The sequence below is a fragment of the Cetorhinus maximus genome, chromosome 7, assembly GCF_964194155.1.
Source record: "Cetorhinus maximus chromosome 7, sCetMax3.hap1.1, whole genome shotgun sequence".
Classification (NCBI taxonomy): domain Eukaryota; kingdom Metazoa; phylum Chordata; class Chondrichthyes; order Lamniformes; family Cetorhinidae; genus Cetorhinus; species Cetorhinus maximus.
Window position 1 is genome coordinate 7,933,221 of NC_135885.1, and position 13,606 is coordinate 7,946,826.

Sequence of the window (13,606 nt, forward strand, 5' to 3'; positions counted from 1 at the left end):
TATATCCCTTGATTCCCTGAGAGACCAAAAATCTGTCTATCCCAGCCTTAAAGCTATTCAACAAAGAAGCATTCGCAACCCTCTAGGGCAGAGAATTTCAAAGATTCACAACTGTTTAAGTGAAGTAATTTCTCCTCATCTCAACCCTAAATGATTGGCCCCTTCTCCTGAGACTGCTGCCTTTTAGATTCCTAACCAGTGGAATCAATCTCTCAGCATCTACCCGATCAAGTCCCCTCAGAATTTTGTAGGTTTCAATGAGATCACCTCTCATTCTTCTAAGCTCCAAAGAATATAAGTCCAAGTATTCACCCTCTCATCATAGGACAAGCCACTCATCCCAGGAACCAGCGTAGTGAACTTTGGCCATACTGCCTCCAATGCAGCTATATCCTTCCTTAATCAGGTAGACCAAAACTACACACACATGTCGCCTCACCAAGACTATTTTATTCCTGTATTCCAATCCCCTTGCAATAAAGAAAACATGCCATTTGCCTTCCTAATTGTTGACTGTATCTGCATGCTAAGGCATTTTGTGTTCCTTGCCCGAATACACCTAAGTCTCTTTGAATATAGAAATTTACAAGTTTCATACCTTTTTAAAAAAAAAAATCCGCTTTCCTATCCTTACGACCAGAGTGAGTAACTTCACACTTCCCCACATTATATTCCATCTACCATCTTGCTGGCCACTCACTTCACCTGTCAAAATCTCTTTCCAGCTTCTCTGTGTCCTCCACACAGCTTACCTTTCCACCTGGCTTTGTATCATCAGCAAACTTACTCTGTCTCTTCATATAAATCATTAATATAGATTGTAAATAGATGAGGCCCCAGCATTGATCCATGCAGCACTCCACTAATCACAGCCTGTCAACTCGAAAATACCCTTTTTATGTCCACCCTCTGCTTCCTGTCAGTTAACCAATCTTATCCATGCTAATATATTACTCCCAACTCCGTGAACCCTTATCTTGCTCCATAACATTTTGTGTAGCATCTTATTGAATACCTTTTTGAAATCCAGGTACACTACATCTACTGGTTCTCCTTTATTTACCCTACTAGTTACATTCTCAAAAATCACTAACAAACTTGTCAATAAATTTGTCAAAATCGCATTGACTTGTTCTAATCATACTATACTATACTTTTCTAAGTCCATTGTGAAGACTTCCTTAGTAACAGATCCCAGCATTTTCCCAACGACTGATGTTAGGCTAACTGGTCTGTAGTTCCCTGTTTTCTCTCCTTCCTTGTTGATAGGCGGTGTTATGTGTGCCAACTTCCAATCTAATGGAATCAAAATCTAAAGAACTTTGGAAAATCATAGCTAGCGCATTCACTATCTCTGTAGCTATTTCTTTTAGAACCCTAGGATGTAGGCTCTTAGGTCCCAGGGATTTGTTGGATTTTAGCCCTTTGTTTCTCCAATACTTTTTCTCTGCTAATATTAATTACCTTAATTTCCTCACTCTTATTAGCCCCTTGGTTACCCTATTTCTGATGTGGAACTTGTGTCTTCTACTTTGAAGGCAGACACGAAATATATGAATGTCTCTACCATTTCCTCATTCCCCATGATAATTTTTACTGTCTGCTTCTAATGGACCAGTGTTTACTTTGGCTACTCTCTTCCTTTTTATGTACTTATAGAAGCTCTTAAAATCTCTTATATTTTTGGCTAGTTTTCTCTCATGCTGTTTTTTCCCCATTTGATCAACATTTTGGTGGCCCTTTGCTAGTTTCTGAAACAATGTTTGCAGCATTATAAGCATCTTTTAATCTAATGCTACCCTTAACTTCCTGAAGCAGCACCTTCCAAACCCATGACCACTTCCATCTAGAAGGAGAAGGGCAGCAGACCCATGGGAACACCACCACCTGGAAGTTGCCCTCCAAGCCACTCACCATTCTGACTTGGAAATTTATCACTGTTCCTTCACTGTCGCCGGGTCAAAATCCTGGAACTCACTCCATAATAGCACTGTAGGTGTGCCTACACCACATGGACTGCAGTGGTTCAAGAAGGCAGCTCACCACTACCTTCTCGAGGGCAATTAGGGATGGGCAATAAATGCTGGCCTAGCCAGCAATTCCCACATCCCATGAATGAATGAAAAATGAGCAAGCCACAGATGGCTATTTCTTACTGAGTTTTTGCTTTTCAGTGGAATGTACTTGGAGTGACATGGAATAATGTCAAAAATGGAAAGAAAATAGTGAAAAGAAAATTGGGTATGTACAAGATACCAGATTAGAGGAGCGCAGAGAACTCCAAGGATTGTAAAGCAGGTCAAAATCCTTCAGCTCTCTCCCTAACAGCACTGTGGGTGTACCTGCAGCAGAGGGATTGCAGCGGTTCAAGAAGGCAGCTCACCAACACCTTCTCGAGTGCAATTTGGGATGGGCAATAAATGCTGACCTAGCCAGCAACACCCACATCCCATGAATAAATTAAAAAACAGAAAATATAAATCTATTGTTGTACCTTAAGAATTTTGTTTTCCATTGACAATGAGGGAAGTGAACGCCCGAGTCAATCGGATAAATTCAATTTTTGGTTGATCTAAGCTGGATGAGGTAGACATTGCAAGTTTATCTTAGCACCCCAGGTTAGGGAGGGTAAATCTTTCCAGGGCTTCTGCTTGTGATCACCATCCACTGACACATGCTGGAGCGTATATGTCTTGGTCTTGTTTGCGGAACTGATGAGGCTCAACAGCAACTTTAATTTATATAGTGCTTTTTAATGTCGTAAAATGCTCCAAGGTATGTCACTGCAGTGTTAGCCCACCATTTGGCACCAAACCGTGTAAGGGGATATTAGTACGGGTGACTAAAAGCCTGGTCAAAGGGGTAGACCTAAATGAGCATCTTAAAGGATAGGAAAAAGGTTTAGAAATGGAATTCCAGAGCTTAAGGCCTAGATATATGAAGGCACAGTGCTGGAGCGGATTAAAATCTGGGGTGCGAAAGTGGTCAAAATTGGAGGAGCACAGAGATCTCAGAGGGCTGGAGGAGGTTAGAGAGATAGGAATGAGTGAGGCCATGGAAGGATTTGAAACATAAGGTTGGGAATTTTAAATTGAGGCATTTGCTGAATCAGCGGCCTGTGTGCGTCTGCAAATTCCAGGATGATGGGTGAGAGGAACTTGATGCATTTTAGGATATAGGCAGCAGAGTTTCGGAGACTCTGCTGTAATGCACCCATGTTCCCCTTCTGGTTTAAGATAGGCTGGTCCTTACTGTCCATCTTGTACGTGAATGTGTTGGCACCCGTGGCTTCATGTCCCAGCAAATAACTTGGTGCTATCTGGGACAAAAGGTATGAGAGTAAGGGAAGACTACTTTTTTGAATAGTGGTGCATCTAGTTCAAAGTCATGCATAGCTTTGCATTGAAAAAGGAAAGGGATGGTTGCCAGCTGATGCTGCAAATGCGAACTTGGAGATTTCAGCTGAAGAGTACAACTGAATTGCACATTAGTTTAATTCTATTCATCATCTCCTTGACGAGAAGGGACATGCTGCTCCTATGCTTGCAGCATGATGTATTAAATAATTGGGAGCACAGTGTGTGTGTCTAGAATGGAAGTTATTAGCTAATTGCCACCCACTTTAGTTAGAGTGACAGTAACTTCTTTGAGTAAGAGAGCTTACAGTATGCTAAGGTTGCACTCCAGCTTTTATTTCATTTTGGATAATACTGTTCTGGCTGCAGTATGCTCCACACATTGAAGGTTTGACATTGTGAGATAATTGAAGGAAGCTACTGACTTGTTTTCTGTCTAATATGTTATAGCCCAACCATCTTTAGCTGCTTCATCGGTGACCTTTCTTGATTAGAAGTTCAACAGTGGAACTGTTCGCTGACCATTCCACAGAGTTGATCTCCATTTATAATTGCTCCAACAGAGAAGCAGCCAATGCCAGCAGGACCTGGATGACATCCAGGCTTGGGCTGACAACCAGTGAGCATTATTCACACTACACAAGTGCCAAATAATGACCATTTCAAACAAGAGAATATCCTTGATTTTATCCATCATAGCCCCTGACCATCAACATCCTTGAGCCACCATTGACCAGAAGCTAAAATGGAGCTTTAGCTCTACAATCTGCAGAAATGACTTTGGACTTGTGATGTATCCAGACAGGAAATGTGTGCATTCCATTTCTCAGCAGCGTTGCTTTGAGACTTTTAAATATTATGGTGAATTCCTGCATGTCAACCATGTATGTGGCTACCTAAAGAACTTGCAATTGTATAGCGGCTTTCACATTCTCTGGGCATCTCGAAGTACTTCATAGCCGATTAAGATAATTTTTGGGGTGTAGTTGCAAGAAACAGTAGTCAATTTGCACACACGGTTCCACAAACACCAAGTAAGATGAAGGAATTTGCTTTACTAATATAGGCTAAAGGATAAATATTAGCCCCGATGTTCTTCCAATGGTGCGATGGGATCATTAATGTCCATCTATACGAGCAGATGGGGCCTTGGTCCTTTCAAAGGATGGCACCCCTGACAGTACAGCACTCCCTCAGTAAAACCCTTCAAAAGCACTTCATTGACCTTAAAGCTCTTTAGGATATGCTGAGGTGCTGAAAGGCCCTATAAAAATGCAAGTCTTTCTTTATCACTAGGTGAGATTTTTCTTGAACTCTTGCAGGTATTCTGTAGAGAACCTTTTCATCTAGGCCAGATTTTGAACCTGGCATTGTTCAGGGGATAGAGAAAAGGGCTACATGGTAGATACCAAAATTTAGGGAATGCATGAAGAAAGATTGACTGCCTTAGGTCTTTTTTCTTTGAAAAGTGGAGACTAACAGGAGATGCATTAGAAATGTTTAAAATGATCAAAGGTTTAGAGAATTTGGATCGAAGTTACCTTTCCTGCATGTATAGATTTGAAGCATAAAGGACCATATTTACAAATTAAGGATAACTGAAAAAATGGAAACAAATAGTAACTTTATTTTTTAGCTAGAAGGCTGGTAAATATGTGGAACAAACACAGAAATACCGGGAAAAACTCAGCAGGTCTGGCAGCATCGGCGGAGAAGAGCAAAGTTGACGTTTCGAGTCCTCATGACCCTTCAACAGAACTAAGTAAAAATAGGAGAGGGGTGAAATATAAGATTGCTTGTCCCAACAACCACTCCCGCCACCCCCCCCCCCACCTTTACCAGCTTATATTTCACCCCTGTCCTATTTTTACTTAGTTCTGTTGAAGGGTCATGAGGACTCGAAACGTCAACTTTGCTCTTCTCCGCCGATGCTGCCAGACCTGCTGAGTTTTTCCCGGTATTTCTGTGTTTGTTTTGGATTTCCAGCATCCGCAGTTTTTTTGTTTTTATCTCTGGTAAATATGTGGAACAGATTAGTAGCACAGATCAATGGAATGATCTGTTTCATGAAGGAACCATCTGTTCCCTATTGTCAACAAATGGATTATTAGAAAGGCACCAGGGGAATACTGTGGCTAGGTGAGCTGGATGGACTGATGGTCTTCTGCCTGAAACTGTTAATGTGCTCCTATGAAAGGCATTCTCTGCAAAAGAATAAACAAGAGTTCCTTGGAGCCAATGTTTGCAGCAGTGGAGGGGATGTGAGAAAATGGGGAGGGCTATACTATGGTCATTACATGTTAAATACTTCTGAAAAGCAGAAGAGTGCCTATATTTTAGATAATTGAGCATATTAGTTATCCTCTACTCCAATCTGTTTAAGAATATAGCTGTGTACAAGCTCACATGACATTCATTATTTCTTGAAGTTTTAGTGTAGGCATCTCTTTCTGAACTTCAACCTTGCTTGCTCTTTTAAGAGAATACAGACGATACATTTATTTTAATTTTATGCACTTGCTGTGGGTTTAATTTCAAATGACTCATGTTGCAATTAATTTCAGCCCAGTGACCATGGTCAGCTTGTTCAGTGTTGGCATACGCTTGTGAAATTCTGATGTAATTAACTAAGACAATGGTTGAGTGACAGTGAATCATTATAACAGAATCTTTCAATTAAGAAGTTCCCATGACTTTATAAACCACAGAGTGAAACCTTTGTACGTTATAAACATAATCCAGAAATTTGACTTGCTGTCAAATTTTGTAGAGACCGTTACAATTTGTGTACTGAATGGACTTTTTAAAATATAAATTCTTTCTTCCTTCTCTTTCCCTTGTTGAGATGCACTTCCATGGGTGGAAGCAGCCCTTTGGTACCCCTCACAATTGCATGAGGCTGAATCGTTAGAGTTGATAAGCTATTTGAATGCGAGATTCAGTCCTGACCCTGACTTGAGTCTGCAGCAAGAATAACAGGATAAAAATCAGGGACAGGAACCCTGGCTGACTTTCTGTGCTCACTTTAGTTCAGAAGCACACAGACCAACCCAACTGCAATTGCTATCATAGATAGACCTGCTAATTACTAGGTGGTGCATTTACACACCAAGGCAAATGACAAGAGCAGGTATTTTTTGAGCACGTCGTTCCTGGCTCTTGCAGGAATTAAATCCACCTGATGGACTTCTACATAGAGACAGAGCCCTTATTCTTTAGGTTTTTTTTCTATTGAAATAATGAAATGAGGGTCTCTCATTGACTTGAACATTCTTCATTGTTATACGCCATAAGCAAGGTATAAATCATGTTTCAGATGTTCCTACATTTCCATCCAATTTACTCTTTCACCATCTTTCTGATTTGCCTCTTGACATCTCTCCAATTTTGACTCTTTACCCCTCCATCATCCAATTTAACTCACTTCCCACTTTAATATGGTAAAGGACAAGAGCAGCAGGAGCATGGGGACAAAATCACCTCCAAGTCCCACAGCATCCTGACTTGGACATGCATCACGGTTCCTTTATCATCACTGGGTCAATATCCTGGCACTGCATACCTAGAATACCTTCACCACATAGACTATAACAGTTCAAGATGGTAGATCACTGCCACCTTCTCAAATAATGACTCGGGATGGGCAATAAAAGCAGGCTTTACCAGCAATATCCACATCCTGAGGATGAATGGGGGGCAGCAACCCCAGAAGTAATGATTCTGCCCTTATCAGCATGACCTGCATGCTAATGGACTTGGCATACAGGCAAACATGTGACTTGTAATTTTATCCTGCAATTTAATGCATTTGATGGGCCTTGGGTTTGGTGGTGGTGCTCGTCAAGCAGCTGAATGTGATCATCATAATTCATTGAGAGTTACATCCATAAAGAAAGGAAGAAAGTGTGGAGGAAGGTCTCCTTAAAGTAAGCGTTTTTTAAAATCAATTTTTATACATTTTTAAAGTGAAACAAATTGATTTTAGATAAGTTTCGTTCTGAAAAAGACTTCTACGATGATGTTCAAACCCTTTCATTGCTGATTGTGGTCTTCAATACCCTTCTCTCTGAGATTGAATGTGTTGATTAGAAAGATTGAAATATAAAATCACAGGCTGAAATCAGTTATTTTATACAGAAATACATTTCCGATTTCAGAAGTTTTTCTTTCACCAGCTTCACAGACTGTGAAAATTTGATGGCATTGATTGGCATATTACGATTCTTCATAGAGGTTTCCAAGATCTTTGGAAGAAGTCTCGATGAAGAGATAAAATAGTGATTCTGTATAGCACTGTTCACTTTGACCCTTTAAATCCCTGCTCCTCTCCAAAGCATACATTTAGAGCACCGGCTAACTAACAGGTGTATTTGCTGCTCAAGTTGATGATGTCGAACATGAGCAATGAGCAATTCAAAGTAACATGTCAAAGCTAATTATGTGGCTTTTAAACAGAAGTGCATGTTGATTAAGAAAAAGGATTTTGTTCCACTGGTGACTTCTGCAGGAGCTGTTTTACTCTGATTACAAATACGATATAATGGGTATATTAATGTCGTAGAGGTTTTCAGGCTATTCCGGTATATTTTATGTAGGGATTTTATTAGAAACACACTGCTAGTAAAACTAATTTTATTTTTTAATCTTTGTCCTAGTTGTTGGATGAACTTCCCATGATCTACAGCTGCTGTATATTTGTCTACTGCCTGTAAGTACTTGAATAATATTGGATTCTCACCAGAACTGCTAAATAATAATAGCAATTAGAATTTTTAATTCATGTCTTATTATGCATCATTTAGGATCTTAATTGAATATCCAGAATGGCTGACTTGTGATAAGGAATTCTAGTTAAACCACAATCCCACCCCTAATGCTCTCCACTCCTTTTTTCTGTTGTATTAACTGCTTCTGTTCTCATAAGGAGTACATTTCAACCTCAAACCTACAAAGGTATTGCTCATAATTTTATGTTGCACAGTTTCTTAACATGCTTTTTATTCTCTTTCATTTGTACCGAGTGTTTGATAATGCTGGAAATATTAAAATGAGGTTTGTGTGTGTGTGTGTGTGTATCCGTCAGCACAGTGACTATGTTTTGGCTATTATTAGCTCATTGAAGGAGGAAGAAATAGCAGCACTTGTATTTCAAAATGCTACTGCATTACATATTCAGATATTATACTGCAACTGAGGTATTTAACCTTTAAAAAAACTCTCATTTTCACCTCTCCTGGAGGCTTCTCTGTCTGTCTGTCTGTCTCTCTCTCTCCCTCTCTCTCCCTCTCTGTCTCTGCTTGGCTGCTCCCGTGACCTCATTGACTGATAGCAGCTCCAGTAAAAGCAAAGGGAGCCACAATGTGAAACTAGCCCGAGAGAGAAACCCAGAGTTGGGAAATAAATTTTTCTTTAAAATAAAGTTTTTTGTGCTAGTTTGTTTTGAATACAAATTAAATAGCTGGAAGATGTAGGAGAGGAGCAGTAAAACACTACAAATTGTAGTAGCCTGTAAGTGCCTTATGACAGACAGCCATCCTTTACATAAAAATGTTCACATCTTTAGTTAGGATATTTATCATTGTTAATCATTACATAGGCTGGGCTTTTCTGGTCCTGCACATGGTGGGACCTGTCGCTGCCGGGATGGAAAATTTGGCAACCCAGCAAAATGTCCATTGACTTTCGGTAGGAATTTCCAGTCCCACCCTCAGCCGTAGTGTTTATAATATTGACATAAAAGTTGTGACGCAAAATTAGGGCACAGAAAGTAAACTGAGAGACAAGAAACATGCACCACTTGCAATTATTTTAAATCTGTGAGTCATTTATTTTGGTGTTACCCATACTGAATAAAGATCACTGTAGTCTTCTGGGGAAGTGTGATTAGAGATGGGGACAGCTGAAACAGGGCACACTGAGATAATTCAAGTCATGCAATCTGTCATCGTTATACTGTACCTTGACCTTGTATTGGTATTTAGAGTTTAACAAGTCTTCTGATCCATTCCCAGTCATAAATGGAGTTAAACAGGGCTGCGTGCTAGCGCCAACCCTCTTCGTGTTTTTCTCTGCCATGCTCTCCGATGCCTTTCACGACGGTGATTCTGGTGTCAAAATCAGATATCGCTTGGATGGAAAGCTGTTCAATCTGAGGTAACTCCAAGCAAAGACCAAAGATCGTGATATACTTCGCGATGTTTTTTGTTTGCCAATGACTGTACCTTAACTACCAGTTCGAAGCTGGACATGCAATGTTGCATGGGCATGTTCTCCAACGCATTGACAACTTTAGCCTGACCGTCAGCACAAAGAAAGCTGAAGAAATTTTCAAGTTTGCTTCAGGAAAGCTCTATCTCAAGCCCAAGGTTTCAGTCCACTGTGGTTAGATGCACTTATCCCGGCAACACGCTCTCTCGATCTGTCTATATTGACGATGTGATACATGAAAGAATTGGCAAAAGAAATGTAGCCTTCGGTAGACTTCAAACATGTGCTTGGGAATAAACTGAACAAACTGCGTACCGAACTGAAAGCCTGCAGAGCAGTAGTCCTGCCCACTCTGCTCTGTGCATGTGAGCCTTGGACTGTGAGGCAGCTTCATGCCCAGAAGCTCAACCACTTTCACTGGAGCTGCCTTCGGAAGCTTTTGAACATCAGATGACAGGATAGAATATCAAACACTAAGGTACTCACCTCAGCTGGCATGCCAAGCATCCACATCATATTGAGACTGTCATAACTGAGCTAGGCTGGGCATGTAGCCAGAATGCCTGACACTCGCTTAAGCGAACCTGCTGTGGAGTGCTTGAGCCCTGGGGTTGTACCCTCATGGCGGTCAAAAGAAGCACTACAAGGACACTCTGAAGGGCTTCACTTAGGTGTTTAGATATTGACTTTGACTCCTGGGAGAACCTCACCCAGGATCACTGCACCTGAAGCTCCAAATAAAAATCACTGCGGCCTCTTCGAAAGCAAGCCCGTCACAGGTAGCGAGAAAACGCAAAAAGAAATTCTGAGCCAGCAACTCATCCAAACTCAATCATCTGTCCCATTTGCAGCAGAACTTTCCAGGCGCAGATTGGCCTCAGTCACCTATCTACCCAGGCTCCCGACCAAACACCCTGGATGTTGAACATTGTCATATTTTTTTCTTATTCGTCCTTCAAGGCAGAGAGTTAAAAAGCAAAACTTGGGTTAGTTTGGGCACCAGACCGTAAGAATTATATATTGGCCTTGGAGGTGGTGCAGTGTAAAGCCACTGTAATGATACAAATGCTAGAAAGGTTAAATTATGAGGACTGTTTGTACAGACTATTCATCTGACTTTAGAAGATCTAGGGTAATAACTGAGATATTTAAGGCGTTTGAAAGATCTGATAAAGGGAAATCATTTCCCCTGGTGGTAGAGCACTTTAAAATGAGAACTGGGCTGTTCAAGGGTGCTGTCAGAAAGCACATTTTCACACAAAGGGTACTGGAAAGCTGGAACTCTCCCTGTAAAAGCCATTGAGGGTGGGGTCAATTGAAAATTTTGAAAATTGAGATGGATAAATTTGGCTAGGCAAGTTTGTTAAAGATTTATGAAATCAAGGTGAATAGATGGTGTAAGATAAAAGTCTGCCATGATCTGATTGAATGGTGGAACAGACTCAAGGGAATATTTTTTTTTAATATTCATTCATGGGATGTGGTCATCACTAGGCCAGCATTTATTGCCCATCCCTAATTGCCCTTGATAAGGTGGTGGTGTGTGTTATGACTGAGCAGTTGGTAAAGCTGAGTTATTCAAAAGAAACCCCAGAGGGAAACTTTAAACAACTGTCATAACGTATAATTTTAAATGTTATGTTTGAGGTGCAACTCCTAAATTCAGGAATCATACCACCTGTTCTCGAGAGGTTTTATAGTTAGCTAAATGAAGCATTTAATTAATTTATGCAAGTTAAATATATACACATGGCTACAAATTACTACAATCATAACTTTTAACAAATTCCCAAACTACTCACCATTAAGGCAACAGCAACCCATAGACTTAACCAGACACCAGGCAAAGTATTTTCACTGTACAAATTCAAAGTGAGGTTCTTTTCACTTTGGTTCCTGTGGTGACAGTGGAGACTTACAGCTACTTTGATCTTACATTGCCTCTCTCCCACACTCTCAAAACTACTGAAGTTATACCTAGCACAGCCCATTGAATGTAAATTCTCATTGTATCACCAATCTCTGAACTAAACCTCTCTAACAATAAAACACATTTCATAGTACTAATTTTATTAGTAATATAAACATATTGCTTGGTATCCGCTAGATAGGTGTCAGTTTTCACCCCACTTCTTGAATGCTCTATTCAAAAAATGCAAATGCACTCTACTTCTCTCACATATCAAAACTAGTACACCCAAAGCATCCAGACTAGCTGGCTTTAATCCAATTAAGCCACACCCACAGACTAAACCTCTATTTTAAAAGAAAAATATTTTCAAATAATATATATATATATTAATAGCTTCATGACAATGTGTAATTTCTTGTCAGAATATTAGTTAATTATTAATTGTTCCAGTACTCGTATGCAGGATGTATGAAAGCCTATAGCTTAATTCAGTGGCTCATTATATTGGAGGTTATCTTCCACCATTTTGTTCACTGATGATTAAATAAACTGAATTCCAGTTTTTTTTTTCATTCATTCATGGGATGTAGGTGTCTTTGGAAAGACCAACATTTGTTACCCATTCCTCATCACCCTTGAGGTGGTGAGCTGCCTTCTTGAACCGCTGCAGCTCATGTGGTGTAGGAACATCCACAGAGCTATTAGGACGGGAATTCCAGGATTTTGACCCAATGATAGTGAAGGAACGGCGATATATTTTCAAGTCAGGGTGGCGTGTGAGTTGGAGGGGAACTTGCAGGTCATGCTCCTGTGCACCTGCTGCCCTTGCAATTCTATCGAGATGGTAGAGTTTGCGGGTTTGGAAGGTGCTGTCAAAGGAGCCTTGATGAGTTGCTGCAGTGCATCTAGTAGGTTCTACACACTGCTGCCACTATGTGTTGGTGGGGGAGGGAGTAAATGTTGAAAGTGGTGGATGGGGTGCCAATCAAGTAGGCTGCTTTGTCCTGGATGGTGTTGAGCTTCTTGAATGTTGTTGGAGCAGCACTCATCCAGGCATGTGTAGAGTATTGCATCACACTCCTGACTTGTATCATGTAGATGGTGGCTAGGCTTTAAGAAGACAGGAGGTGAGTTACGCTCCACAGAATTCCCAGCCTCTAACAGCTCTTGTAGCCACAGTATTTAGGTGGCTGGTCCAGTTCAATTTCTAGTCAGTCTATCCCATGTTCCAATGTAAGGAATGATGTCTCTGACTCAAGTGTAGCATTGTGGTTGGGACAAGGGAATGAAATGTGACTTTTTTGTTTAAATTTTGTAACTGCAATGCCTGGACCATCAATTTTAGGCCTAGAGGGCAGTTTAATGTTTGAATTGTGACGATAAAGCAAGTTTAAAATTCACCACAACTAAGATGTTCAGAGTTTTGGTGAGCATGTTTATTTGTATAAACAGTGCACTATTGGGGTGTTGTGTGCAGCGTGCTTTTGGATAGTGTATTCAAGAAAAAACTGGAAGAAAGGAAATATTGAAAGATGATTAGAAAAGAATGAAAAGGTAAGGCAGAAACAACAAAGTTTTTGAATTGATGGTGCTATTGCCAACCTTTTGAAGAGCAGTTTTAGGTTTCCTCATCAACTCCCTGGCTTGTTTTGCATGTTTTTGAGGTAAAGCATTAGAGCATGCACAGATTTATTTGAAGAAATAAAAGATCACTTTTGTTAATAGCATTTAAATGGAGGATGAACTTTGTGTATTTCTGCAGTAATCCTTGCTGAACAATCCAATCCAGATTAGCAGTTTTACTCCATAATCTTTTCAGCAAGTTCTTTTCACTCATTTAGCTTCCATGTTACCAGAATATTGCTGCCCTTTCAACATAACCCTTAGTAAGGATGAAGGACCTCAAGGCAAACACCTCTAGCCTCGAGGCCCAATATCACTCCGAGGCACTCCTTCAATTTAAGATGCTGATTGAGCTGTGATTCAGTGCTATACCATTTCCTTCTCTTGCTCTGCAGTAAATGAATGCTTCCTGTTTTTTGAAACAGCTGTGTTAAAACTCCATTGAACCTGTATTTACTATGAAAAAATACACACCATTCAATTGATAGTGTTTTCACGGTGGCGTCAC

At 40.3% G+C, this 13,606-nt stretch overlaps 1 protein-coding gene across 1 annotated transcript in view; it reads left to right on the top strand.

The window, feature by feature from the left end:
- The window catches only part of acer3 (alkaline ceramidase 3), a 202,575-nt gene that overhangs the window by 83,582 nt on the left and 105,387 nt on the right, over nucleotides 1–13,606 (top strand). The window contains exon 4 of the mRNA XM_078545041.1: nucleotides 8,012–8,064. Within this exon, the coding sequence (XP_078401167.1) occupies nucleotides 8,012–8,064 (53 nt within the window). The remainder of the gene's footprint in view (nucleotides 1–8,011; nucleotides 8,065–13,606) is intronic.